Here is a 24242-nt window from a genome sequence, read left to right as displayed (position 1 = left end):
TGTAGTTCTATATCACCAGGTTATTTTGCTTACTCAGAAGGTAAATTGTTATTCCTTTAAATACAGGCGTCCTCGCCCATTGGGGGTGCTACCAGTTGCAGCAGATTTCACAACCAACCACCACCGCCACAACCAAAGACAACCAAGCACGGCTATCTTGGTAACAGTGTGTGCTTGATACTTGTCTTTTGCTCTGGTTTTTGTTTGTCAAGATGTGAGAGCTGGACGTTTGTTGTGTGGTTTGAAAGTTTCCTAGCGAAAGGGGGTGGCCATGCGATCTGTTTTTTGCATATGAAGCGGGGGAGTGTGCAAGAAACCAGGCCCATGCTACTTTGTCGACTGGTCTCCAGCTGTTTTCTACTGTTATTTCTCCTGCAATTGAGGATCAGTAACTCTCCAGTCCTCCAGGTTGGCTAAGAGGGTTGCCGCTCAGTTGCAGCTACTGCTTCGTTGCACTTACCAGGGGGGTTATTCCCATGGCGCCGGGCTACCAACTGTATCATTTTGAAAAAGACCAGTAACATATTATACATCACCATCAATACCACCAAAACCACACGAGTGTATCTCCTGCACGGGGTGTGTGTGTTTATAAGCTGCGCTTCTGGTTACATTGTCATGGATGGGCTTCAAAAGTACATTGATGAGTTTTTGCAAGTGATCAAGGACGCCAAAACCAGCAGGAAAGACGAAGAAGCGGGCAAAAGACTAGCGTTTTTGCTAACGATTAACCCCGGAACTGACGAAGCTGCACGGCGTAAAAACTTCAAGATCCCCAACGAGTTTGACATTTATAAAGTTCCCGACAAATTCAAGCAGTTGATAGTGTTGCATCTCCAATTGATCCAGGCTATACACGTGAATCGGTCGTTCAACGATGCGTTCAACCTATCAAACGAATTATGCTTGGCCCTCGTGAGAGCATCTGAGCAGCAGGATAGATGGATTATGCCGGCGCTCATCTCGAGCTTTTCCGAGTTTGTCACCATTTACCAAATCAAAAACAAGAGACAGCCGGAGGACTTGGACTCCTTCATGATCGAAGACGGCGAGTTTGACGTCTATTCGTCGAAGAAGAAACTGAATTTGGAAACAGTGATTGACACGTTGAGGCGAGGGTTCCATGTCGTTTTCAACGACAAGAACCCCGACCCAAAACAGAGCAAGAGAAACTATGTCTATTTCTTCTTGGGCAACTTGATGAAGTTTTGTTTCAAGATGGGCAAATTGGATTTTGCCAAGAGCATCATGAAAACGGTTGAGGCCAGTAAACTGAATTTGCCGAGCATGTCCCAGAACGTGGCAACGAGGAAATCCGCCATCACTTACTTGTACTATATGTCGATCATTGCCCTTGACAACGGCGATTATGCCACAAGCGAGGCAAAGCTAAGCGAGGCTTTCGAGTTGATTGCTCTTTACAATGTCAAAACTCGATGCAGCAAGCAAGTCCAGAGACTCCTTTTGTATCTAATTCCCTTGCGTTTATACCTTTATGGTAAACTACCGAACGACTACATCAAGACCAGCAGCTATGATGAGGGAAAACGTGCAGCAGTGGAGAAGGATAAACTTTGGGACAGATTCCCGCTTTTGCTGCTTCTTTACAAGGACTCATTCATCCCAGCAATCAAGCAGGGCAACCTATTGAAATACAACAGCTTGATTGAGCGCAGTCAAAGCTTGCTCTTAAACACGCACTTGTTCATCTTGATGCAACTAATAACCCAATTGGTGCAACTACAGTTGATTAAAAAGACGTGGCAGATATGTCAAGAATGCGAGACGAACCACATTGTCAGCCTTAGTGCTTTCCAGATGAGCTTTGTCTATTCAAGCTACTACGACGAGCTGTATTATGGTCCAGGCTGCGAAGGGCAAGACTCGTTCAAAATCGAATCGTTTATAAACAGCATCAGTATTCTTGAAGTGGAAACCATAATTGCCAACTTGATTGGCCAGGGTAAGATCAACGCCTACATCAGTCACAGCCAGCAGTGCATTGTTTTTTCTAAAACGAACCCGTTCCCAGGTTTTGGCCTTGGTAAAAAAGTGGGAGGGGTCGCTACTACAAAGAATGTCAATGCCAGCTCGGAAAGAAAAACCATTGGCAAAAAATGAGACGCCCAGCAGGAGATACGCCAGGTCCAGTTAGAAACTCTTGTGTATACACCCTAAAAGAAACCGAGCTCCGTTTTTTTTTTTTTGTTTTTGCAAAAATAACAAAAGTATACGCTCCAGAAACCGGAATGAGATCAGCAAGTACTGGAAGTAGCTTCCCCTACTTCCTTGCTAGATAAACCACCTTATATTGAAGCTTTGATTCTATTACGCGCCTAGGGCTCTAACTCCCCGCAGAGTAATTCCGAAGAAACTTACAAATTTGCATTTTTCACATTAACTTTTCAAATTCGTGGATCGTCATAAACAACAAAACCCCCCCCCCCCCCAAAAAAAAAAAGGGACCTATACAATTATTCAATTTTTTCATTTAAAACAATTCTAAACAGCTAATCTTGGTTTTTCGAATCTGTCCGAGTCGTAACTGGTGACATCCTTTTCAGGAACGGCGATTTCTCTTTGGTCAATCATGAAACCAGAGAAGTAGTCGCACACTTGTTTCAAACCTTCACCGGTGTACTCAGAGACTTGAGCAACGTGGCCATCGGGTCTAACAACCATGATGGCACCGGCCTTTTTGTCGATTCCGTAAGTTGAGTAAATGTCAACTTTGGTGGAGGTGTTGTGGGTCTTTCCGACACCAGCAAAGATGGACCAGTAGTCGACTCTTCCTCTGTAATCTTTTCTTCTGGCAAACTCGGGGAAACCGTAGAACTCAACGTCGTTTCTCAAAGAGGCGTGGACAACCAAACATTCAATGACCGAGTTGAAGAAGGCGTTTCTTGGGGTGTATCTGTTGAGGAACGATTCTGGAGCCATGAGTGGTTCGTTGAAAGAGTGCAACTTCTCCATGTTTTCTGGGTATTGTTTAACGTCACCTGGGAAGATCACAACTCTGAATCTACCATCTGATGGCAAACGGTCAGCAAAGTGCCATGGTCTGTGGTCAATTTGACCCAAGGCCCAGTCACTGAACAATCTTCTACCGAGTGGCACCTTGGAGGCCAATGGGCTAAACACACCGTCTTCTTCATGACCTTCACGAGTTGCACCGCCAACCTTGTTGATCAATGAAGAGTTGTCGTAGTCGGAGATGGTACCGGAAGCAAATCTTGAACCGTGCAAGAAGACCGAGTGGAACTCGTCCATGTTGGAACCTGTGGCTTCACCTTCCAACATGGCAGCGTTGGGAATCATCGGCTTACCACTGAACAATCTCGAGAACTTGTGGTCGAAGGCAATCAAGTCACGAGCAACTTTGATTCTCTCGGATTCATAAGTTTGCAAGATATCTTGCTTAGCCAAACCTTTACAGACCAAGGCCAATTTGAAACCCAAGTTGTAGGTGTCTTGCATCGAGACGTTCATACCTTGACCTGCTTTTGGCGAGTGGGTGTGGCAAGCGTCACCAGCGATAAAGACACGCGAGTGTCTGTGGAAGTTTGGTGAGACTCTTTGACCGATTTGGTAAGCAGTGTACCAGGTCAAGTTGGTGTAGTCCAACTTGTATGGCTTCATGGATTCTCTAGCTTGGTTAATGATGGACTCAGGGGTAATCTTGGATCTGTCGATTCTTCCCTTGGTTTTAGCCTTTGGATCATCGCAGTTGCCCATGAACTCTCTGGCATCACCAGCGGTTTCTACGTCTCTGTCGACTTCTTTCAATTGAATGTACAATCTAACCATATCGTTTTCTCTTGGAATGATCATAACGGAACCAGAGTCCTTGGAGTGGATGGCACATCTGGATCTGACATCGGGGAAGTCGGTGATTGGAACGATATCAACAACACCCCAAACGAAATCGGTTTGTTCACCTTCCATGTCAATTCCCAATTGCTTTCTAACCCAAGAGTGAGCACCGTCAGCACCCAAGACGTATTTAGCGTGTATCAACTCGAAATCTTTCTTGTCGGCATCGTCAATGTTTTGGTTGTAGAACTTGTCCTGGTCACCGTCGAAAGCTCTGTACAAACCATTGGCAATACCACCGTATTGTTCTGGTCTGGCCAAGTCGTCGTCTAACTTCCTAACCAAGACTTCAACGGCGTAATCTTGTTGGTCCTTGGCGTTTTCATCAATCTTGATGGAAACTGGCAATAATGGTCTTTCGACTTCAATGGAGCCTCCCGAAAAGTTCTTGATCGACTCAGTGAACCATTTCTCAATCTTACCTTGGTGGATAACCGATTCAGTGAATCTGGAAATGTTTGGGATAGAGTCTGGGATTCTTGACTTTCTGGCCAATTCACCTTCTTCATCTGGGGACCAGAAACAAATCTCCTCCATTTGGTTAGCAACTTTCCAAGCTTGGTCCATGGTGGCCCAATCGAAGCAGTCCTCGGAGAAGGACTTGAAGATTTCCAAAGATCTACTTTGCAAACCATCGGCTTGACCAGTGAAGATCTCGTTGCTTCTCTTGTCAATGATTCTGGTGGGGATACCACATCTTGCGAGCCAAAGGGCGGCCATATAACCAGATGGACCTGCGCCAATTATCAACACATCGGTATAAGATTCTTTAATTGTGCTTGTGGATGGCATTCTGTGTCTGTTTCGTGAGTAGTTTGTTTATTCGTAAAGTCGTTAAAGGATTGGGATGGAGTTGGAATGAATAAAACAAAAAAAAGGGAAAGAACTTAGGTCTAAGAACATGGTCGTTGGGCCTGTTTATATATACTCGTTGGCCACGATCGTCATATTGAAAAAAAGAGCGGGGAGAGGGAAGACCACGAAGGTCTGGAAACAAGGTGCTCTTCTGTTGTTGTAGTGAAATTTCCGAACGTGAACTTTTTCGAGGTGGTTGAAATTTCCGATGCATTTCTGAAAACTGCCTTTCTCGCAGCCATTGACTAAAAAATTGCAAATTTGCAATATTTCAGATAAGGCGCTCTTGCCACGAGAGCAAGAGCTTTCTTTTCAGGCAAGCTCCTCCAGATCCTCCCTGAATCGTTATAATTTGCAAATCTTGTTTTACCAAGAATCTAGGTAACTGCTTCTCTTGCAAGGCTTTTCGCACAACGGATGTAGCTTTTTCGTTTTTGCGGTTTTTGTAGATATGAGCTTTTCTAACCCCAGAATATAATATCTGTTCCCCACATTCCAAGACTCAACCATGGGGGGGGTGATTGGAGGGACGGTGCGTGGTAGAGAGATAGACCCCACAATTTTCCACAGGGAAATTATACGACCAGGTGTTTTCTCATCTTGTTTTGGGAAAGACCCCCACCTGGAAAATAATCTTTGCTTGTCATTTTTCTCTTTTTATGCTTTTGTTCATCCCCAGATTCAAATAGTAATTGGCCCTCTAGTCATTTTGACAAACAGCGGAATCCAAAAATGAATAATATCAAATAGCTGGAGAAACAAATCAGGCTCGGGGTATTACATAGTTCCTTCTTTTTTTTTTTTTACTAAAAACCATCGAGCAATACAAGTCCCAAATACCTTGCCATTACTAATTTGAACTGCCATCGAAAGTTCGGAAATGTATACTAACGCGCCGCTCCTCCGCTCCCCTTCTACCTCCTTCCCCCCCTCCCTTGTTGTAGTAGGAGAATCCTAGATTTTCTTATTTTACCACCCGCGATGTAATTTGGAAAAACCGCTTCTCTAGCCTTGGGAACGTGTTGTTTTTGTTGTTGATGATGTTGTTGGCTGGGCTCTTCTCCACAACACACATGGACTACCAGGCCAGAGGTGTGGACACCGGTGGATCTGGACACCAAAATAGCTTCAATGCGAAGGTTTTTTCCAGACACACACACTCTATGACGGAGTACCATATCCATGAAATGAAAACAAAGCCACTACTCCAGACCTTTACCTGATCTGGATAGCTGTGTTTAAATGTTGTGGTGGTGGGCGCGAGAAATGCCCCTCGACGTTGGCGACAGACTTACCGCCCCGCATGTGCGTCTCAAATTGGCCCGCTGAGTCAGAAGAACATGTCCTGATCCTTCCTCTAGCCCCTCATGCTTCAGCTCATTCTCGTGTTCGTTTTGGCGCTTGTGCTCAAGCCGATGATAGTGGCGGCAGGAAATCTTCTTTGTCTACGGGGTTTTTCCGATCAATTGAAATGTGTCAATTTTTACCAATACATGGCTCGCCTGGGGCATTCGCGAAACTCCCACTACTGTGCTCACGTGTCGAGGAGAAACGCAAAATTCCGTCCAGCACCGATTCTTCAACAACTTGAAATGTTCGTTTTTTTTTTTCTCTTACTAATTTACTCTTAAATGTGTAGTAAGTGTAGTATTTCCGAGCAAAAGTCGGATCCAATTGAGGCCGTCTTTATGCGTTGGTTTTTATGGCTGCTGCGTGAATAGAGAATAGAATAAAGGAAGGAAGATGAATCTGAGACATTGTTTGTTATTTGCAAACTTGACCTGTTTACATGGTCTTGTTTATTTATCACGATTTCCACTTCACTTGGATCTGGAAATTATGATCAACCATTGTTGGAGTACGGAAGTGCCTGAGCAAGAGTAAGGAGTCAGTCACTGTACTAGGACTCGAGAAGTCGGAAAGGGGAGGGGACAAGGAAAGGAGACCGAAAAGGTGGGGAAAGTGTGTTTTTTCTCATCTGAGACTGGGGACCGGTTTATGAGACCACAGAGGCAAACTGCTGACGACGTATTGGTTTCATGAAACCAGAAGGACGAGAGAGATGGCGGATGGGGTGATGGAATTGAAGACCCCTTTATTGTTTTAGCTCCTGGACTCCCCACACATGGTAGCTGCAGATTTGCAGCCAAATCTGCAGCCTTTGAGGTTAGATGCAGAGCCGCAGAGACTTCCGAAGTAAGAAAAAAACCCCCCGTGAGGACCAATACGAATCCAAAATCATCAGTTACTCAAATATACTCCGTACCTCCTTTGCCTCCTCTTCTTTGCCTCTTGTCTTCCTCATCGCGAAACAAACTCCAGCGATATATATATACAAACAACTCCTTAACAAGATTTTCAATTATTTTCACACCTGCTGGCCGCCTCTCTCTCTCTCTCCCACACCGATCAGATTCCACGCTTATAAAACAAACTTTCAATTGCATGGTTGTTGTGGTCTACTATCTATCTCTTCCTATTGTTGCACGTAATTGGAAGGGAAAACTCCTTCGATACCATTATATTTCCCCAACCACCAACCGGGATCGTTTTTATTTATAACTTCAATCACGGCACCAGCAGGGAAAGTCAAGTCTCCCTGGGCCTGAGCATTGTAGTCGTACAAGGCGGTGCAAGTCTCTGCCGAGGGTGGCGGGGTGTTGTAAGCGGGTGGAGGAGCCCCAGTAGCTGTCGGCTGCTGATAAGTTGCTTGTTGCTGATGTTGGCCGTAGGCTGGTTGCTGAGGTGATTGGTAGCCATAGCCTCCCGTAGGCGTGGGTGATGTTACTGGGGTTCCTTTATAATCTGGATTGTAGCCAGCTGGAGCCCCTCCTTGATAAGCAGGAAGTTGTTCTTGGGTAGCGGTGCCCGGTGCAGCAGCGTGGGCACTTGCCATACCCGCATGGCTCCTTCTCGCCGCTTCCAACTTGGACTTGGCGTGGCCAACTTTAAAGTGGGTGATGCCAATAGCATCGGTCTGCTCTTCTATATTTCCCTTTTTGGCATGGTAAGCATTAACAATATCCTCGGAGAAATTAAAGTAGGGGATTTTCATCTCCTCCATGGTGTTGTACATCTGGTAAAAGATGTTCAATTGCATGTAGTAGAAGGAGACAAACAAAGGGCTGATAAACTCGCTCTGCTTTTGAAACAAGACGGGGAGTTCTTGTTTCAACATGTCGTTATAATAATCATACTCTTGCTGTGCAACTTCAAGCTCTGCCTGCGAGCTGTACATTTTCTCCTCATCCTTCAACGTTCTTTCCTTTTTCGTTTCGTATTTGCTGTAGGTCCGCTTGTGTCTATCCAAGTCCACCTGCTTGTGGTCTCGTTTAGTGGCCATCTTCCTGATGGCAGCAATAATCTTCAATAGTTCCTGGGCCGGCTCAACAATTCTCTTTTCAATCAACTCCAAGTCGGGCTTCAACGTTTCCTTCAAGTTCTTGATCAACTCTCGGTACTGTTCGGCAGCCTCTATACCTTGAGGATTGTCCTCGGGCACAGCGGCGTTGGGATCCGACACTTTGCCACTAATGGGCTTGTAAATCTCCTCAATTGCGGTGGAGAATGCCATCAGCTCATCAAGCATGCCGCTGATAGCCTGAAAATACTTTTTGGACTCGTCGCTCAACTTCTTGGTCTCAATCTCTATTTCTTTGAATCTCCTCTCGGCGTCTTGGTAAACGGGGTCCTGCGTGACTTCGCCCATGTTCATCTTTTGGCGGAAATTCTGCGGCGCCCTCACGATGGTCTTTTTGATCCCCTTGAACGACATGTCTTGTATCCGCGTGTATATGTCTCTCTCTGTGTCTGTGCAAGTGTGTGTTGTTGGAGTTGGAGTTGGAGAGGGCTGTGGTGCTTGAATCTCTCTTTATCTTGTTGTTGCTCAATTGTCGACCGAGCCTCTGGTGTGTGTGTGTGTTTTTTTTTTCTCGTATATTGAGGGGGTAGTGAGAGGTTGAATCGGTCCCGTCAAATTGAGTAAGAGCAGGCACGACTCTAAGGCAAAATCTCAACCCCAAAAGCCTCCATTGGCCCCCCGTTGGCCTCCTTTAGGGGGGGCAGTAGAGGTTGTAGAGCCATGCTGGTGTGTAGAGTAAGGGGACTGGTGTACGAGATGAAATTTCTGTTGCCTCTCATTGCATGTGTCTTTTTGATAGGGCCTTTAAAAAGAGAGAACGAAGGGGAATTCAGGACATCTAGATCAGGACTGATCAGTAGGCCAGATCATACTACGCGTGTGCAATCGATTTGCTTACAGTGCAATAGATTGACTGCATCTTTGCGAATCAATCGCCCTTCCTCCTTCTTACTTCTCACCATGCCGTCATCTCTTCAGGGATTTTATCCGGGTGCTGGATGCCCTCTTCTTGCTTCCAATTGTAGGCTTTTACAACCGTTTTCCTTTTTTTTTTACAACCAAATATGGGAACCAAATATTTGCTTTTTTTTACAGCCCACCATTTTCACGGTTTTTTCCCATATTATGTCCCAGACCTTTAAATTGGTTCAAATGCAAATAACCAGCCTCATTTCCGTGCTCTTGGTGCCGTTTGCCTTTATCCAATCCTTCTATTCCGAGTTCCCGGGGCAAAATGTGTGGGATCGAGCTTACTACCTAACAGACAGGTACATTGTGCACACACCAAAACACATTTCCCAAAGACTCAGAGCAGAGAAGGTTCGGTATGTGCATAACGGCTTCCAGTTCCAGCAGTACCAAGGCTACAACTCCTACTTAAAGTTCAAGCGCGATTGCGTAAGCAAGCGGTCTCTCTATCACAAGCGCACATTCACCAAATCTACCAAGGACAAAAAATACATTGAGCGCGTGAAAGAAGCCGTGAAAGAGGTGTTCCCAGCTGACCATGACGATGGGTCGTTGGCGCCGGTTATCTTGAGATTGGCCTGGCACGCTTGCGCTACTTACAATGTCGAAACCAAGTTAGGGGGCTCCAATGGCGCTACCATGAGGTACATTCCTGAACTCACCGATGAAGGCAACATGGGGTTGGAGGTTGCTCGCGCTGCGTTGGAACCGGTCAAGGCTGAGTTCCCCGAGGTCACTTATTCGGATCTATGGACTTTGGCGGGCAAAGTGGCGATTGAACATATGGGCGGTCCCGAGATCGAGTGGATCCCTGGAAGATACGACTGCATGGATCTCAAATATATGCCGCCGGCGGGGCTTCTACCTTTTGCTGACAAAGACGCAAATCACGTGAGAACCACTTTCACAAGAATGGGGATGACCGACCAGGAAACTGTGGCATTGATAGGAGCACACGGCCTCGGCAGATGCCATAAGCACATAAGTGGCTGGGACGGCCACTGGACTCAAGACCCGCTCAGGTTCAGCAACGAGTTTTACAAAGCGCTCGTGTCTGAGAATTGGCACCAGGGCACCGTGCCCGAAACGGGAAGACGCCAGTACTATAACGACGACGAGAGTTTGATGATGCTAAATACTGACATGGAGTTGCTTCGAGACCCACTGTACAAGTTCTTCGTTATGGAATATGCCAAAAATGAGGCAAGGTTCTTTCAAGATTTCGCAGAGGCTTTCGCTAAATTGTTAGAGCTCGGCATTAGAAGAGATACAAAGGGCGACGTCGTTTTGAGAAGCACGTACATGTGAGTTTATGCAAGGTTTTAAAACATGTTGTACGAGGTGGACCGCTTTCGTCATCCGATTTCGAAAAAAAACCAAAAAAAAAAAAAGAAAAAAGAAAAAAAACAAAAACAAGAATCTGGAGATTTCCGATTTTTATTGAAAAAAAAAAAAGAAAATAGCAATTGTGCAGAAGCAATCTTTTTTGGCAACCTTTTCTTCATCATCTCCGTGCACTGTCCGCAACGCTACTCCCACCCTCCCAGTTGAAGAAGAAGAAGAAGAAGCACAACACTCGCTTAGTGATGATCCCGGAGCTCAGAGACTACGATATAAGCCCACTGTGGGGGTTCCTCCCCTCGCAGTTGCCACTTACAAGACTCCCGCAAAAGTACTACTCGCCTTGGGAAATTACCGCGGATAGCATTCCTTCGTTGATCTTGACAAAGCGTATACGCAAGGTCGTTGATGCGCTTCCCTTGTTAAAGACAGATAAACTAGCATCGGAGAGAGAGGTGAGAAGGGCGTACCAGGCCTTGGGGTTCATTGCACATGCCTACATATGGGGAACCGACGCTCCAACGGACAAGCTTCCACCTCAGATTGCCAAACCCTGGATTGAAGTCTCGGAAAAGCTTGGGTTGCCTCCCATTGGAACCTACGCCTCGCTTTGTCTCTGGAACTTCAAGCAAATCATACCTAGCGACGACGACGACGACATGTTTGACTTGGATAACCTCACCACGATAAACACGTTCACTGGAGCAATTGACGAAAGCTGGTTTTACTTGGTCAGTGTCTACTTTGAGCAGAAGGGGTCGTTAGCAATCACCACTGGTTTGGAAGCATTGAAGTGCGCAGAGAAGAATGACATTGGCAGGTTGACGCTGAATCTCCAGCAGATGGCCGAGGCACTCGATTTGTTGGGCTCGGTTTTGATGAGGATGGAGGAGATGTGCGACCCTCACATTTTTTATTTCAGAATCAGACCCTACTTGGCCGGTTGGAAGAACATGGCAAGCGTTGGATTGGATAAGGGTGTCTTTTATGGGAACGAAGAAACACCAAGAGGCTTTGCCGGAGGATCAAATGCCCAGTCGTCACTCATTCAATTCTTTGACATAATTCTTGGTGTTAAGCATTATGCAACTGGCGATTTGAAGGCCGACAATTCGTTTATGAATGAAATGAGGCAATACATGCCCCAGAAACACCGAGGGTTTCTCACGGCACTCGAACCGTACTCAGCTACAATTCGCGAGCGAGTCAACGAGGAAAATAACCCCGAATTGGCTCTTGCCTTTGACGCTTGCTTGGCGATGTTGAAATCGTTTAGAGACAAGCACATCCAGATCGTCACAAGGTATATCGTGCTCCAAGCCAAGAAGATCAATAGCATGGGTTCAGGAACGACACTAAGATCGGGGCTAGCTAGAAAGAAACAAAATGGGGAAGAAAAGGGAACTGGGGGCACTTCGCTCTTGCCGTTTTTGAAGCAGTGTAGAGATGAAACGGGCAATGCTGCCGCGGGCAGCTGGGGTAAGAGAATTCTCACCGACGGCATGTTGCGTTTGAAATACTCCAAGTCGAATGGTGTGAACGAAGATGACTGAGCTAGCAATATTTCATCTTGAAAGAAAGAGAGTTTTATAGAGGTACTTATTAATGAATTTTCATTTCGCGTAGAGGTAAGTTCAAGAGTCCCTTCGTTATTCTTACTTCAATGTTTGAGCGAGATGCACAATAATCGAATAAAACAGTGAAAAAAAAAAAAATTCAATCGAAACATCTTGACAGATGGGTTGCCAAAGTGTATGATCAGAAGACTTTTATCCACAACCATGACCAAGAAAGCCAAAGCACAGGACTTTATCCTCAAGACCCCCAAGGGCACCAAGGATTGGGCCGATAAAGATATGATCATCCGAGAGTCCATCTTTAACAAATTATCTACAATTTTCAAAAAACACGGAGGTGTCACCATCGACACCCCGGTATTTGAATTGCGTGAAATCTTGACGGGCAAGTATGGTGAGGACTCCAAATTGATCTATAACTTGGAAGACCAAGGTGGCGAGTTGTGCTCGTTGCGTTACGACTTGACTGTGCCTTTTGCGAGATTTGTTGCGTGCAACAGTGTCAGCACCATCAAGAGATACCATATTGCCAAAGTGTACAGACGAGACCAGCCTGCCATGACCAAAGGTAGAATGAGGGAGTTTTACCAGTGCGATTTTGACATTGCTGGGAACTACGACTTGATGGTGCCCGACTCGGAAATCTTGAATATTCTATGTGAGGGTTTAGTTGGATTGAACATTACTGACTTCAAAGTCAAGTTGAACCACAGGAAAATCCTTGATGGTATTTTTGAAGCTTGTGGAGTTCCCGAACTGGATATTAGGAAAGTCTCATCGGCAATTGATAAATTGGATAAATTGCCTTGGGAAGCTGTCAAGAAGGAGATTTTAGAAAAGGGTCAAAGCGAAGAGGTTGCTGATAAAATCTGGACATTTGTGCAACACAGTGGTTCCATTAGGGAGATTATCGATATTTTGAGAAAAAGCGATGGGTTGGATAACAAGTCTGCCCAGGAAGGTATCTCCGAGATGGAAGTTTTGGCTGATTACGTTGAAGCGTTTGAGATTCAAGATTATTTGAAGTTTGACTTGAGTTTAGCCAGAGGGTTGGATTACTATACGGGGTTGATTTATGAGGCTGTCACTTCTGCCTCAGCACCGCCAAAGAATGCCAGCGAATTAAAGAGCAAAGCAGCGGAAAAGAAAACCGAAAAGAAGAACAAGCAGAAGAAGGATGGCGCTGTTGCTGGTGAAGAAGCACAAGTAGAAGAAGAGGAAGAAGAAGATGCTTCCGAGTATGTTGGTGTTGGATCCATTGCAGCAGGTGGCCGATATGACAACTTGGTGGGGATGTTTGCCAACAACAAGTCCATCCCCTGTGTTGGTATCTCATTTGGTGTCGAAAGATTATTCTCCATCATCAAACAGAAAGTCGACTTGAGCAAACTAAACTCGCAACATACAGATGTATACGTGATGGCGTTTGGAGGCGGCGAAGGCTGGAACGGATTCTTGAAGGAGAGAATGCAAATCACCAACAGATTATGGAAGGCCGGCATCAATGCCGAGTACCTATACAAGAACAAGGCCAATATCAGAAAGCAATTTGACGGTGCTGAAAAATCGGGTGCCAAGATTGCTGTCATCTTGGGCAAAGAAGAGTTTCCCGAGGGGAAATTGCGAATCAAGGTGTTGGGCCAAGGCGAGGAAAATGAAGGCGAGTTGGTTCCTGTTGACGACTTGATTCCAGTAGTGAAGAAAGAATTGGCCAAGATTAGCGTAGATGATGTTACTGCATCGCTCAACAATTTATAGTATAGTATAGTAGATGTGTAGATGTACATAGAAAATAGTCATACTGAGAAGCTGAACCCGTTCTTGTTTGTTGTATCATATCGTATATCGTATATCTATATATATATATGTATATAATAAATATGTATATGTATATGTATATGTATATGTATATCTTTCATGTTCATTCATTCCTTTTCTTTTTTATAAATGTCTATAAAACTTTTTATGCTTGGTTTTGATCAAGCTTATCTATCTTGTGTCCGTGTTTTTCTTTACCACGTCTCTTGACTCGATTCCATAATAAGTTGACATCGTTGAAAATAAACCACCATATGACTCCGCACCAGCTCTTGACTTGCGGTAAAGGCTCATAAAACTCTGGCGCGATTCGTTTCAACTCGGGAAGTTTCGTCCACGCAATATAAGGGAAGTCGTGGTGCTCGTTGTGGTATCCAACGTTCCAAGTGACCAAGTTCAAGGATCCATAGTACGAATAAGTCTCTGGCGGAACCGGGATCACGTTTGAACCATCCACGATTTCGCTCTTTCTCGCCGTGTTGTTTTCGTTGAGCACATAGTGCTCAGCTATAAAGTGTCCTGCGCACGGGTGCAACGAACCTGCCAAAAAGGAACTTAGGAGGAAATACATGAAGCTGTTGAGCCCAACATACTGGATCCATGCATAGTCAAACACAACTTGGCCAATGATATTGAGCAAATGGATATAGGTGAATTTGATTTGCGTGATGAACATGGGCCTCAATGCATAGAAGAAAATCTGGCACGTTGCAAAGAAAACCTTGCCGAGCAAATTGGACAAGATGATGCTTTCCCACTTTGTTGGCAAATCGGCATCCAAGTACTCGTCGCCCATGAATTTATGGTGCAATTGGTGGTACGGCTGGAACGATGCCGAGTATGGAATTCCAATCGGAATATTAGTGAAAATGGCGAACATCTTGTTGTGGAATGGCTTTTTGAAAAGCAAGTTGTGGCTAAGCTCGTGGATAGCTAAAAAGATGGCCTGGTTGGCAGTTGCACCAATCACGTAGGACAAGATGAAAAATTTCCACGACAAGATAGGCGTCTCTTTCAAATAGAAAGCAACGAGACATTGGAGTAGCACCACGAGACAAACGTACCATTTCGTTTTCGGCTCGTACCCCGTGAGCTTGGTCACTTCTGGATGCTTTGCGAGTATTTGTTTTCTCCGAAGTACATGGGGCTCTGCCTCGTTTGTCCAGTAGAATTCATTTAGCACCTCAATAGAGGCATCGGCCGGTGGTGTAACGAACGTATAAGTTGTTTCAGAGTGCCTGTGCTTTATGCTGGCATCCATCTCTTGTATCAAAAAAATATAGCCAGATTTGTTGCAAATGTCCCTGTTTTTTTTTTGTCAGTATATATTTGAGGCTTGGAAGAGCCATTTATAGGCTGCAACAAATTTTAATCAGTTCACCCGTGTGAGGTAGTGGTTTGGGGTAAGGTGAGGAAGGGAGGGCTATCTTTTTATTTTGTTTTTTTTTTTTGTTTTATTTTGCAATATTTAGAACGTGCTTTGGGATCAGAAGTATAATCACACCACCGTCTACTCATTGAGCTGGGGGAAATGCTCGTCTATAGCACAGTCCCTTTAGATATTTGACAAGTGAGATTATTCCTCTTTTCATGCCTGTTGCTTGTGGTTATTTGAAGGACACCATGTTCAGAAGAAACTACTAACTTGGACCTTTTTTTTTTATACGAGGGTCCGCTCCTAGTTTCCGTGTGTGTGTGTATTTGTATGGGAGTCCTCGACGAGAGAGTATCTAGCTATACCCATTGTCTATGCAAAGGACTCCACTCTCAAGCAAGGCAATACCATCCAAACTTGGCCCCGGTTAATTGAACTCTCGGGCTTGTGCCGTCGGCACAGGACCTTTTCTTTCATTTTCAAGAGCTACCTCTTGTACTTTCTGTTCCTTGAAAAAAAAAGACATCTTTCAAATCGGGGAAAAAGCCGAGCGCCGCACCAGATCTCCAGATTTAGGTTGCGAAGTTGCAGACTATGCGGATTGCCACCAAAAAAGATATATCCCAAATGTTCAAGCTGAGATAGGCGACAAGCTGGAGATATAAATATAGAATTTGGCCTTCCCACTCGTGCAGTGGCGACGAGACTGCTCAACTCAGTTTTTCCTGTTTCGCTTGTTCCAACTGAAACTCACATCGCCCAGCACCCTGCACCCCGAACTTCATTCAAACCCACATCGTCGCAATGTCTGAGGAAGATGACAAGGGATCACCGGTCCAGGTTTACGTGTATGACCTTTCTCGCGGACTCGCAAGGGTCTACAGTCCCATGATGCTTGGCTTTCAAATTGATGCAGTCTACCACACGTCGGTTGTAGTTCGTGGCAAGGAATACTACCTCGACCAAGGCATCCGAGCCATCCCTGTCCACTCTTCACACCACCTGAAATACGGCCAGCCGCTCGAGATAATCGACGTGGGGGAAACTTTTATCGATGACGAGATATTGCAGGAGTTTATCGCGGACTTGAATAACCACGACGAGTTAAAGTACCATGCTGAGAAATACGACTTGTTCACCAACAATTGTAACCACTTTACCAACACCTTGATTGAGTTTCTTTGCGACTCGCAGTTGGAGGAGCGGATATTGAAGCTACCCGAGGCCGTGCTAGCCACGCCCGCTGGCCAAATGTTGAGACAAATGATTCAAAATCAAGCCTAGCAATCTGCTTGATGAAAATGCCTGTGTGGATGACTCAAGGGGGGATCTGGGTCTTGCTGATTGACCGTATGTTTGTCTATGGTCTGGCTAATTGCGCCTGGTTTAATCTCAGCATAGTAGTTTTTATATATAAAAAGTGTGTGTATGTGTGTGTTGGTTGTAAGTGAAATTTTGCAACACATTTCATTTCTTTCACCACACAACGCACCAGTCACCACATCAACAAGTATTACTCTAACGAACAGTTTTGACAAGAAAGAGAGCGTGTGTCAGTTGTCTGTGGGTTGACCGAGCGTGAAACAGACCATCAACCTCTACTTCTTGTTTTGAAACAGCTCTTTTATTTTCCCACCATGAGTGATTCGTTTAATGTATGTCACCACCTCGCCATAAATGTGATGTGTATCATGCATGCTCTTTTTCTGGTTTGACTATACATGTACTAACATTTTTCCACGGCCCATGATTGACCCCTTCAACGTTAACTTATCCACGGATACTAGCATTGGCCAACAGGGCAACCCTTCGAATGGCATGGATTCAAGCCTGCTCAGCTCCAGACCCAATCCCTTTGGCAAGATTGATTTTCAAAGTAGTTTGCAACCACTAGGTGGCCACCAACAACAACAACAGCAACAGCAACAACAACAACAACAACAACAGCAACAACTGCCGCAGCTGCATATTGACCTCGACCCCCTCACTCAGCACCAACAGTTTCAGCCTCAACTGCAGCCACAAGCGCAATCTGTGCAATCAAGATACCTCTACCCGTATCAACAGCGCAACTATGAGCCGAAAAAGATTTGGAACACCACACCGGCAAGATCGCAACCAGAAAACATCAAGTTTCAGCAGTTGAATCCGATAAGAGAGTCCATTGGCAGTGGTGGGTTCTTCAATGACACCTCGACCACCCTAGATGACACCTCGTTTGACTCCAGCTTCAAGCAAAACGATTCAAGACTCGCCACGTCGCAACTGTCCAAAGGTTCACTTCATCTGCAAGGTGTTGCCAGCAGCAGCTCTGGGAATAAGTATATGAAAAACTCGTTGTTGAATGCTCCTAGTTATATTCCCATGCAGTACGGTGGTAATGCTATGAGCGGGATCAGTAGTAATAACAATAATGGGAGTGGCACTTCCAATTACAGATACCAAGCTTCTTCGTCTGCCGATGCCAGCAATAATGCCGCTGTTGCTGCTGCTAGTGGTGGTGTCAGTGGTAGCGTTGGTGGTCCTACTGCTGCTGCTGGTGGTGTTGGTGGTGTTGGTGGTGTTGGTAATCCTGCTGGTGCTGTTGGTAGTGCTGGTCCTGCTTCTACTCCCAGTCTGAAGTTTGGTGTGCTTGAGTTGGACAAGAGCATCAAAAGGGAAACAAGTGATTATTGGAAAGAAGAGTTGAACAAATTGAAAGCCGAGTTGCTTATAAAGAACCAGATGATTAAGAATTTGACCGACCAAGTCAACATGATGAACAAGAATCGAGCCAACAAGACCTATATCGAAGTCAAGGACGACGATGGAAGCTCGTCGCCAGTGGTTTATCACGTGCCTTCCAACCACTACCAGTTATTTCAAGACTTGTCAAAGACCTTGCAAGAGAAGATCACGGAGCTAGACGAGACCAACGAAAGGTTAGAGATTCTTTTGATTTCGCAGGATTTGGTTCAGAAGCAAGGTGGCGCCGCGGGCATCAACATTGAGCAGTTGAGCCAGAACTTGTTGTACAAGTTGCAGAATTTGCAACAAGAGAACGAAGAGTTGATGAAGATGGTGAGTTTGGGGAGCAGGTCCAGTTTGATGGTGGAAATAGGGATGTTGAGACACAGGGTCAGGGAGTTGGAGGAGAAACTCAAAACGGGCGAGCAGGAGAAAGCCACCACCGACAACAAGGGTTAAAAACTGGAGATAAGCCACGGCATGTGAATGGAAGAGGAGGGGAGGGAGGGGGTTAAAATAAAAGCTCGCGCAAAATCAAAATCAGAACCAGAAATCAGAAATCAAAGGCAGAAATAAAGTGGCCGTTATTATAATTTTCGCACTCTATTTGGGGTTTGTCCTTGTTGTGCAAATAATGTAGGTTCAACAAGTTCAAGATCAAGCTAAGCCTCGCCTGGGTGAATGATCCGAGGTTGAGGCCAGCTGAGAAACTAGAACAAACTCTTGGAAGAACAAGAGTGTGTGTAAGCTTAACGAAAGGATGGCGATCAATCCAAACTAACAAAAGGTTTGGATATGATGGATTCCACTGGAAACTGCTGCGATTATTCGGGTTGTGCTTACTGCAGGTAAAGTATGGACTCCCTGCATCGAAATTTTGAAAAAAAAAAAATCTCCCATCTCTATAAAAGCTATTGAATATCGGACCCCGAGTTTGGAATCAATTGTGGGGTTAACAGTTTACATGACGTCCTTATTGTCCATTGAGAACGGGTTTCGAACCGTTTACACGATCGAAATTTACCAAACGTTGAAGAGGAGTGGGTATCTCTCTGCTTAGATGTTCCGCTCCAATCTAACAGGAAGATGCACCCGAGATCACCATATACGTACGTCACAAGAAGAGGAACGAAATATTCAAGTCCGTGGGATGTCGCGTGAAAAATTCGCAGCCAAGATTAATCCGAAATGACGTGCGGCGGCTTGAAAACTTTATCTCTTCCCTCAAAAAGAAAACTACCCCCACACACCACTACCTTTGCCAAAAATAAAAAATAAAAATTAAAGACCTTTCCATCTGCTGCGATATTTCAATTCCCATTAGGAGTTAAGGTCTTGAGACCTTTCGCAGAAAGAATGAACCTCTCCTGATTTTTAAATGCGAGGAGAAGAGAGGGGTGCAAAGTGAAAGGGTACAAGTTCCCTCAACATCCGGTGCTTGTCGATCGAAAATGAAACACAAAAGATTTTTCCCTACCTTCATCCCCTAGGTTGTCATCTATTGCTTCCGGTCCAAACGTGAGTCGCAGGGTAACCAAACTTCCCCCCCCCTCTCCCTCCGCCCCCGACGCATAGTCATTGAATTTAAGCTACTTCAAGTCGCAGGAGGGGATGGCCGCGAGAGAGGAGACAGAAGGAGATATGCTTTGTCTCAAGAAGCCAGAGAAATACTACCATGATGGCTATGCTCAGCGTATCCTTTGTTCTCATCTAAATTTACGTGGCTTGACGTGTGTCTATTGTCTCGCTACACAAAATTGAATCTAGATCCACAGGTTGCAAACACTTAAAAAAAAATTCAAAACAGTTTTTTGGTTGGTAGGAGGTGGAAGGACCGAGATTTCACACTCCTGAGTGGTGGATAAATGCGATAATGTTGGTGGTGATGACCCCTGGCGGATTTTATTTTGTTCCAAACTATCAATGTCTTGACACAATTGTTATTATATTCCTTGGCCCAGACTACACCGACTTTCCTGTCGGAGCAATTGAGAGATAAAGCGAGAGAAAAGTCAAGGAATATTAGTTCTATTTTTATCAGGTTTTGTTTACTTACCTCGCAGGAACCTGAATGCAAATTTTCATACGCAATCGAAAGGGAGTTTGATCCAGCATCAAGTTGCGTAGATCTCTTTGCAACACCCACTATGTTACTTTTGCTTTTTGATTTTTTTTGTTTTTTTTTTAAAAAATTATTCGTTTTCCTTGTTACATGATGATGGACCCCCCCCCCTCATCCTCGTCCTCATCCCGATGACCGGACTAGTGATGGGACCTGATCCCCGAGCTGAATATATAAACGAGCACATGGTCGTCATGTTCTCCTTTGAAGTATAAAAAAAATCCCCCACCGTTCTTCAAGTATTATACGAGCCAATTGGAACCACCGCAGCTAGCCAGTTATCAGATCATTTTTTGGCCATCTCGACGCGGATAGAAAGCATCAAGAGAGCCACTGCGGTTGTCGTTATCTGTCAAGAACCGAGAATCAAAAAAAAAAAATAAAAAAAAAAAAAAGAATATACATTCTTATCCGACATTATCAAGCTTCAGAAGAAACCTCCACTGGTAGTAGTTGCAAATCAAAACTTAAAAAGAAAAAAAAAAAGAAGATTCTTTTTTGTTCAAGCTTTCCCTTGTGAGGTTGGATCAACGACTTGCCCAACGGGAACATCTTACATTTGCCCGCTGTTTCGTTTTGTTTGAGAACGGAAACCTCAATTGCCAGTTACTTGAGGTGCGCTAGATTAGAATAAGTTAACGCCCGGCGTCAATCCTTTCTTGAGTATCCCCGGCTGCATCAACTGTAATAGAAAGAATTGGCTTCTAACACCTCATATATATCAGCAAATCAATTTCCAAAGGTTTTAGCATAATAAAAGGGAACAAAAAAAAACCCCTCCTTGAAGAAGAACTTACACCTTGTGCTTCTTCTTTTTTGAGATTACCTGGTCGATTAAGGTATCTACAAGCCCACTTTTTTAAACCCAAACAAATTTCCCAGAGGTCTTGTCTCCTTACTGCCTCCATCCTCCTTTGCCTCCAGCTCCACCCAGATTGATATAAATCTCATCGTTTAACCCCTTCCCCCCCCAAAAAAAAAAGCAATTCGCTGGGTGTGCTGGATTGAAAAAATAAAAAAAATTAAAATCATAGACACGCGCAAGGGGCCAGCATTCAGCCATGAACAGCTCGAAATCGTCATTTACATTCTCCAAGGAGAAGGTCTTGCCCACTTCTGATCCAAAGTCTCCATTCTACTACAACTTGCCACCACATGACTCCAAGCCCATCGACACCTTGGTTGAGTTTTTCAAGTTTTGGAAGTACTTTATCAAGTCCATCATCTACTACTTTAAGGAGATCAGCTTGGTTAAAGAGTTGGGTGCCAACCTCAACTACCAGTTGATCAATGCTGTTCAGTTTCCCGGGTGCAAGGATCTACCTCAGCGCATCATTCATGAGATCAATGTGAGTTCGTCGCCGCAGGGCGCCAACAACGGTGCATCGTCTCCGAGGGAAGTGACACCGACAAAGGAGTTGAAAAAGACTCCTTCTGGGTCGAGTTTGAGCAGCATGAGCACTCAGACTTCCGGTGCCGCGTCTCCGGCAGTGTCCCAGAACGGAGTGCCACATGGAGCACTCACTGGTTCAAGTGTCAATGGCCACAAGAGCAGCCCAAGGCCAGGGTTACACAAGGTCAAGTCGGGTTCTGGTAACCAGTCGTTTTTGAAAAACGCATCGACTAGTCTCCACAAGAAGGCCGCGTCCTTTGCTAGCCAGACCCCGTTCCCGCATCATCACCAACACCACCACACGCAAGGGCTGCATCCGGGACTGCCGCACCAAAGTGGAGGAGGATCAACGCCGCCATTGATAACGCTGGAACACAGCAATGATGTGCGCATCCCACCAAACATGTTTCCTGAAAACTCAATGTTCACCAATCTTCCCGCGCTTTTGTTGAGCTCCCACCACACAGCATACAGCAAGAGCAAAAAATTGCACAAGGATCTCAATGCGAGATTGATTCCCAGATTGGAAGTGTTGTTGAAGCAGGTGTCACACAAGATCAAGGAGATCAAGACCTCGCTACGCAATGACGCTTTTGCCAATGCAGAATTGGCAAAAGAGATTTCCAAAACGGGACAAGTGTTGAGCAGGTACCTGGTTGCCGTTGAAATATACTGCGGAACCAGGCCTGTTATCAAGACTGTGGGATCAGAGGATGAGAATGGACAACCCATAGCCGAAGATGGTGAGTTTGCTGCGCTTGATGACCCGTTATTGCTCAAGTTTAAAGTTGATTCGAGGTTAAAGACGCAGTTAATTTTTGAAAACTACATGTTTGCCTCGTATATGAACTTGCAGAATATCAGTAAGGACTTGTTTACTTATTTATTAAAGGAGCTCAACTGGGTGGTTGACAAGTATGGGAAATTGGATTTGAACACGGAATTTTACCATTTCTTGAAGGCAAAGATTAGTGCATCATCAACTAAGGACTGGGAGTTTTTCATCTCCCACAATCCTGCGTTTGTCAACCCCTATATTGACACCGAGGAGAATCCAAAAAGAGAGACCAGGACGTTTAAATCGGTGATTTTACCCTATGCAGATTCGATTCAAAACAAGTGTCTCCACTTCGGTATGATGTACAAAAAATCCAAATTGACGAAGAGTTACACGAGACATTTCTACATTTTATCTTGCAACTATTTGCACGAATTCAAGTTTGACGAAGAAGCGAGCAAAAAGGCCAACGCGGCCAAGAAGGAAAAAATCGGTGGGTTGGTTGGCGCCGACGATGAACCGATAAAGTCGTACAACTTGAATGACTATGCCATTTCGGTCAAGGAGGACGGCTGCAAATTCATCATGACCAAGAAGTCAACGAAATCTAAACGCACTTTCCGGTGCTTGAATGAGCAAGAGTTTCAAGGCTGGTTTGGAGACCTTTCCGAGTTGTTGAAGTTTGGCAGTGACCACCATGGCAGGTTTGCATTTATTCAGCGCAAGGCTGCCCAGAATGGAGGCAGCTTTGATCCAAAAAGGAGGAAATCGTCGGCTTCTCCTCCTTCAAACACCACCCCCGCGTCCACGACGCATGCGCAAGCAGTGGCAGCCTCCAAGGAATTGTCCTTGAATCTCAACAATGCATCAGTTCCAGCACTATCGGGCATGTTTACTCCAAGGATTGGCACTCCTCTCGAGTCAAAAGCAGCTGCTGTGCAGGAGGCTAATCCATTCGACGAGGTCTTTTCATCGATGCCCACGCATCAGGGATCTGCCATGTCGAGTGTCAGGTCGTCGCCTGCGCTTACTCCAAAGGCACTCACTCCCGTGGAGTCCTTTACCAATATTCCTTTGATTATCAACCACGAGGGTGGTACTATGCCGGGTACAAGTTCGGGCGCTGGCGATGGCGCTGGAGAGAAAGGCTATGTGGGACACGATGACTATGTTAAACTTCAACAGGCATTTATGAAGCAACAAGCTGAAATACTGGCTTTGAGGCATAAAGACCATGACAATATCGAATTAATCAGAGACAAGCTTCTATCTTTGCACTTGCAAGATGTGCCGCCATCAGCGCAACATCATCACCATCAACAACAGCATGCTGATGGCGGATTGAATGTTCGCAAGCAGAGCGACGAGAGCTTGAACTCGTTTGTGTTGCTGCCTAACTCTGTCCCGCTTGCTCACGCCGCGGTGGAGAATTTTTACCCCCGGAAAGAAGATGGTGGCGTTGTGTTTAATATTGCTCCTAGCAGTTTGAATAACGACGTCCAAGGTGTGGATGCTCAACTGAGTGAACAGCAGCAGCAGAGTAGTACCAGGAACTTGCCCACTGTTTTCATTAGCAGCAACCATTAAATAGAAAGAAGAAAATAAAAAAAAGAAAAGAAAAAAAAAAAAGGATATTTCATTCACTACATTGCGGTTTATATAAAACACTCGCTATGGTGTCATTGGCTTTTGAGGTGATCATTTAGTCGGTGATGTAGATATTTAGAGTTGATTTTTTAAGATTGATTTTGTTGAATGAGTCATGTAGTAAGTAAAAACGGCCAGACCCTACCCGGCCAAGCCCTGGCAGATTTGCACTCTCTTGTCGGAAGAAGACGTGAACTCATTCAATCCACAGACATGCAACTGAAGAAGTCATTTGCAGTCTTTGCTAAAAGGGTAAAAAAAAAAAAAGCAAAAAAGAACCTGCCCTACAGGACTCGAACCTGCAGTCTTCTGATCCGTAGTCAGACGCGTTACCATTACGCCAAGAGCAGGATTATTGTGGATAAAGATGTAAACAATAAACACAGCAATGGATAATTCAGTGATG

General features: G+C 45.0%; 10 protein-coding genes across 10 annotated transcripts; 7 read left to right on the top strand and 3 right to left on the bottom strand. All coding sequences in view use genetic code 12, as the record gives it.

The window, feature by feature from the left end:
- Positions 1 to 618: 618 nt before the first annotated feature.
- Positions 619 to 2121, top strand: LODBEIA_P53970 (uncharacterized protein; the record flags this gene model as incomplete). Its single annotated transcript, XM_066975724.1, has 1 exon — positions 619 to 2121. One exon carries the CDS (start codon positions 619 to 621, stop codon positions 2119 to 2121), a length of 1503 nt encoding a protein of 500 aa, XP_066832335.1.
- Positions 2122 to 2502: 381 nt separating this feature from the next.
- LODBEIA_P53960 (uncharacterized protein) lies at positions 2503 to 4665 on the bottom strand (the record flags this gene model as incomplete). Its single annotated transcript, XM_066975723.1, has 1 exon — positions 2503 to 4665. One exon carries the CDS (start codon positions 4663 to 4665, stop codon positions 2503 to 2505), a length of 2163 nt encoding a protein of 720 aa, XP_066832334.1.
- A 2539-nt stretch (positions 4666 to 7204) lies between these two features.
- LODBEIA_P53950 (uncharacterized protein) lies at positions 7205 to 8503 on the bottom strand (the record flags this gene model as incomplete). Its single annotated transcript, XM_066975722.1, has 1 exon — positions 7205 to 8503. The coding sequence occupies one exon, from the start codon at positions 8501 to 8503 to the stop codon at positions 7205 to 7207; it is 1299 nt and encodes a 432-aa protein (XP_066832333.1).
- Positions 8504 to 9214: 711 nt separating this feature from the next.
- LODBEIA_P53940 (uncharacterized protein) lies at positions 9215 to 10366 on the top strand (the record flags this gene model as incomplete). Its single annotated transcript, XM_066975721.1, has 1 exon — positions 9215 to 10366. One exon carries the CDS (start codon positions 9215 to 9217, stop codon positions 10364 to 10366), a length of 1152 nt encoding a protein of 383 aa, XP_066832332.1.
- Positions 10367 to 10644: 278 nt separating this feature from the next.
- On the top strand, positions 10645 to 11952 carry LODBEIA_P53930 (uncharacterized protein; the record flags this gene model as incomplete). Its single annotated transcript, XM_066975720.1, has 1 exon — positions 10645 to 11952. One exon carries the CDS (start codon positions 10645 to 10647, stop codon positions 11950 to 11952), a length of 1308 nt encoding a protein of 435 aa, XP_066832331.1.
- Positions 11953 to 12153: 201 nt separating this feature from the next.
- On the top strand, positions 12154 to 13734 carry LODBEIA_P53920 (uncharacterized protein; the record flags this gene model as incomplete). Its single annotated transcript, XM_066975719.1, has 1 exon — positions 12154 to 13734. One exon carries the CDS (start codon positions 12154 to 12156, stop codon positions 13732 to 13734), a length of 1581 nt encoding a protein of 526 aa, XP_066832330.1.
- Positions 13735 to 13939: 205 nt separating this feature from the next.
- LODBEIA_P53910 (uncharacterized protein) lies at positions 13940 to 15055 on the bottom strand (the record flags this gene model as incomplete). Its single annotated transcript, XM_066975718.1, has 1 exon — positions 13940 to 15055. The coding sequence occupies one exon, from the start codon at positions 15053 to 15055 to the stop codon at positions 13940 to 13942; it is 1116 nt and encodes a 371-aa protein (XP_066832329.1).
- A 918-nt stretch (positions 15056 to 15973) lies between these two features.
- Positions 15974 to 16453, top strand: LODBEIA_P53900 (uncharacterized protein; the record flags this gene model as incomplete). Its single annotated transcript, XM_066975717.1, has 1 exon — positions 15974 to 16453. The coding sequence occupies one exon, from the start codon at positions 15974 to 15976 to the stop codon at positions 16451 to 16453; it is 480 nt and encodes a 159-aa protein (XP_066832328.1).
- Positions 16454 to 16915: 462 nt separating this feature from the next.
- Positions 16916 to 18355, top strand: LODBEIA_P53890 (uncharacterized protein; the record flags this gene model as incomplete). The annotated part of the gene is made up of 1 exon (XM_066975715.1): positions 16916 to 18355. One exon carries the CDS (start codon positions 16916 to 16918, stop codon positions 18353 to 18355), a length of 1440 nt encoding a protein of 479 aa, XP_066832327.1.
- Positions 18356 to 21079: 2724 nt separating this feature from the next.
- On the top strand, positions 21080 to 23776 carry LODBEIA_P53880 (uncharacterized protein; the record flags this gene model as incomplete). Its single annotated transcript, XM_066975714.1, has 1 exon — positions 21080 to 23776. The coding sequence occupies one exon, from the start codon at positions 21080 to 21082 to the stop codon at positions 23774 to 23776; it is 2697 nt and encodes an 898-aa protein (XP_066832326.1).
- Between the last annotated feature and the right edge of the window lie 466 nt (positions 23777 to 24242).

This window comes from Lodderomyces beijingensis (genome assembly GCF_963989305.1).
Source record: "Lodderomyces beijingensis strain CBS 14171 genome assembly, chromosome: 7".
Lineage (NCBI taxonomy): Eukaryota > Fungi > Ascomycota > Pichiomycetes > Serinales > Debaryomycetaceae > Lodderomyces > Lodderomyces beijingensis.
Note: the sequence above shows the minus strand (reverse complement) of the source record. Positions and strands in the feature narration are given on the sequence as shown.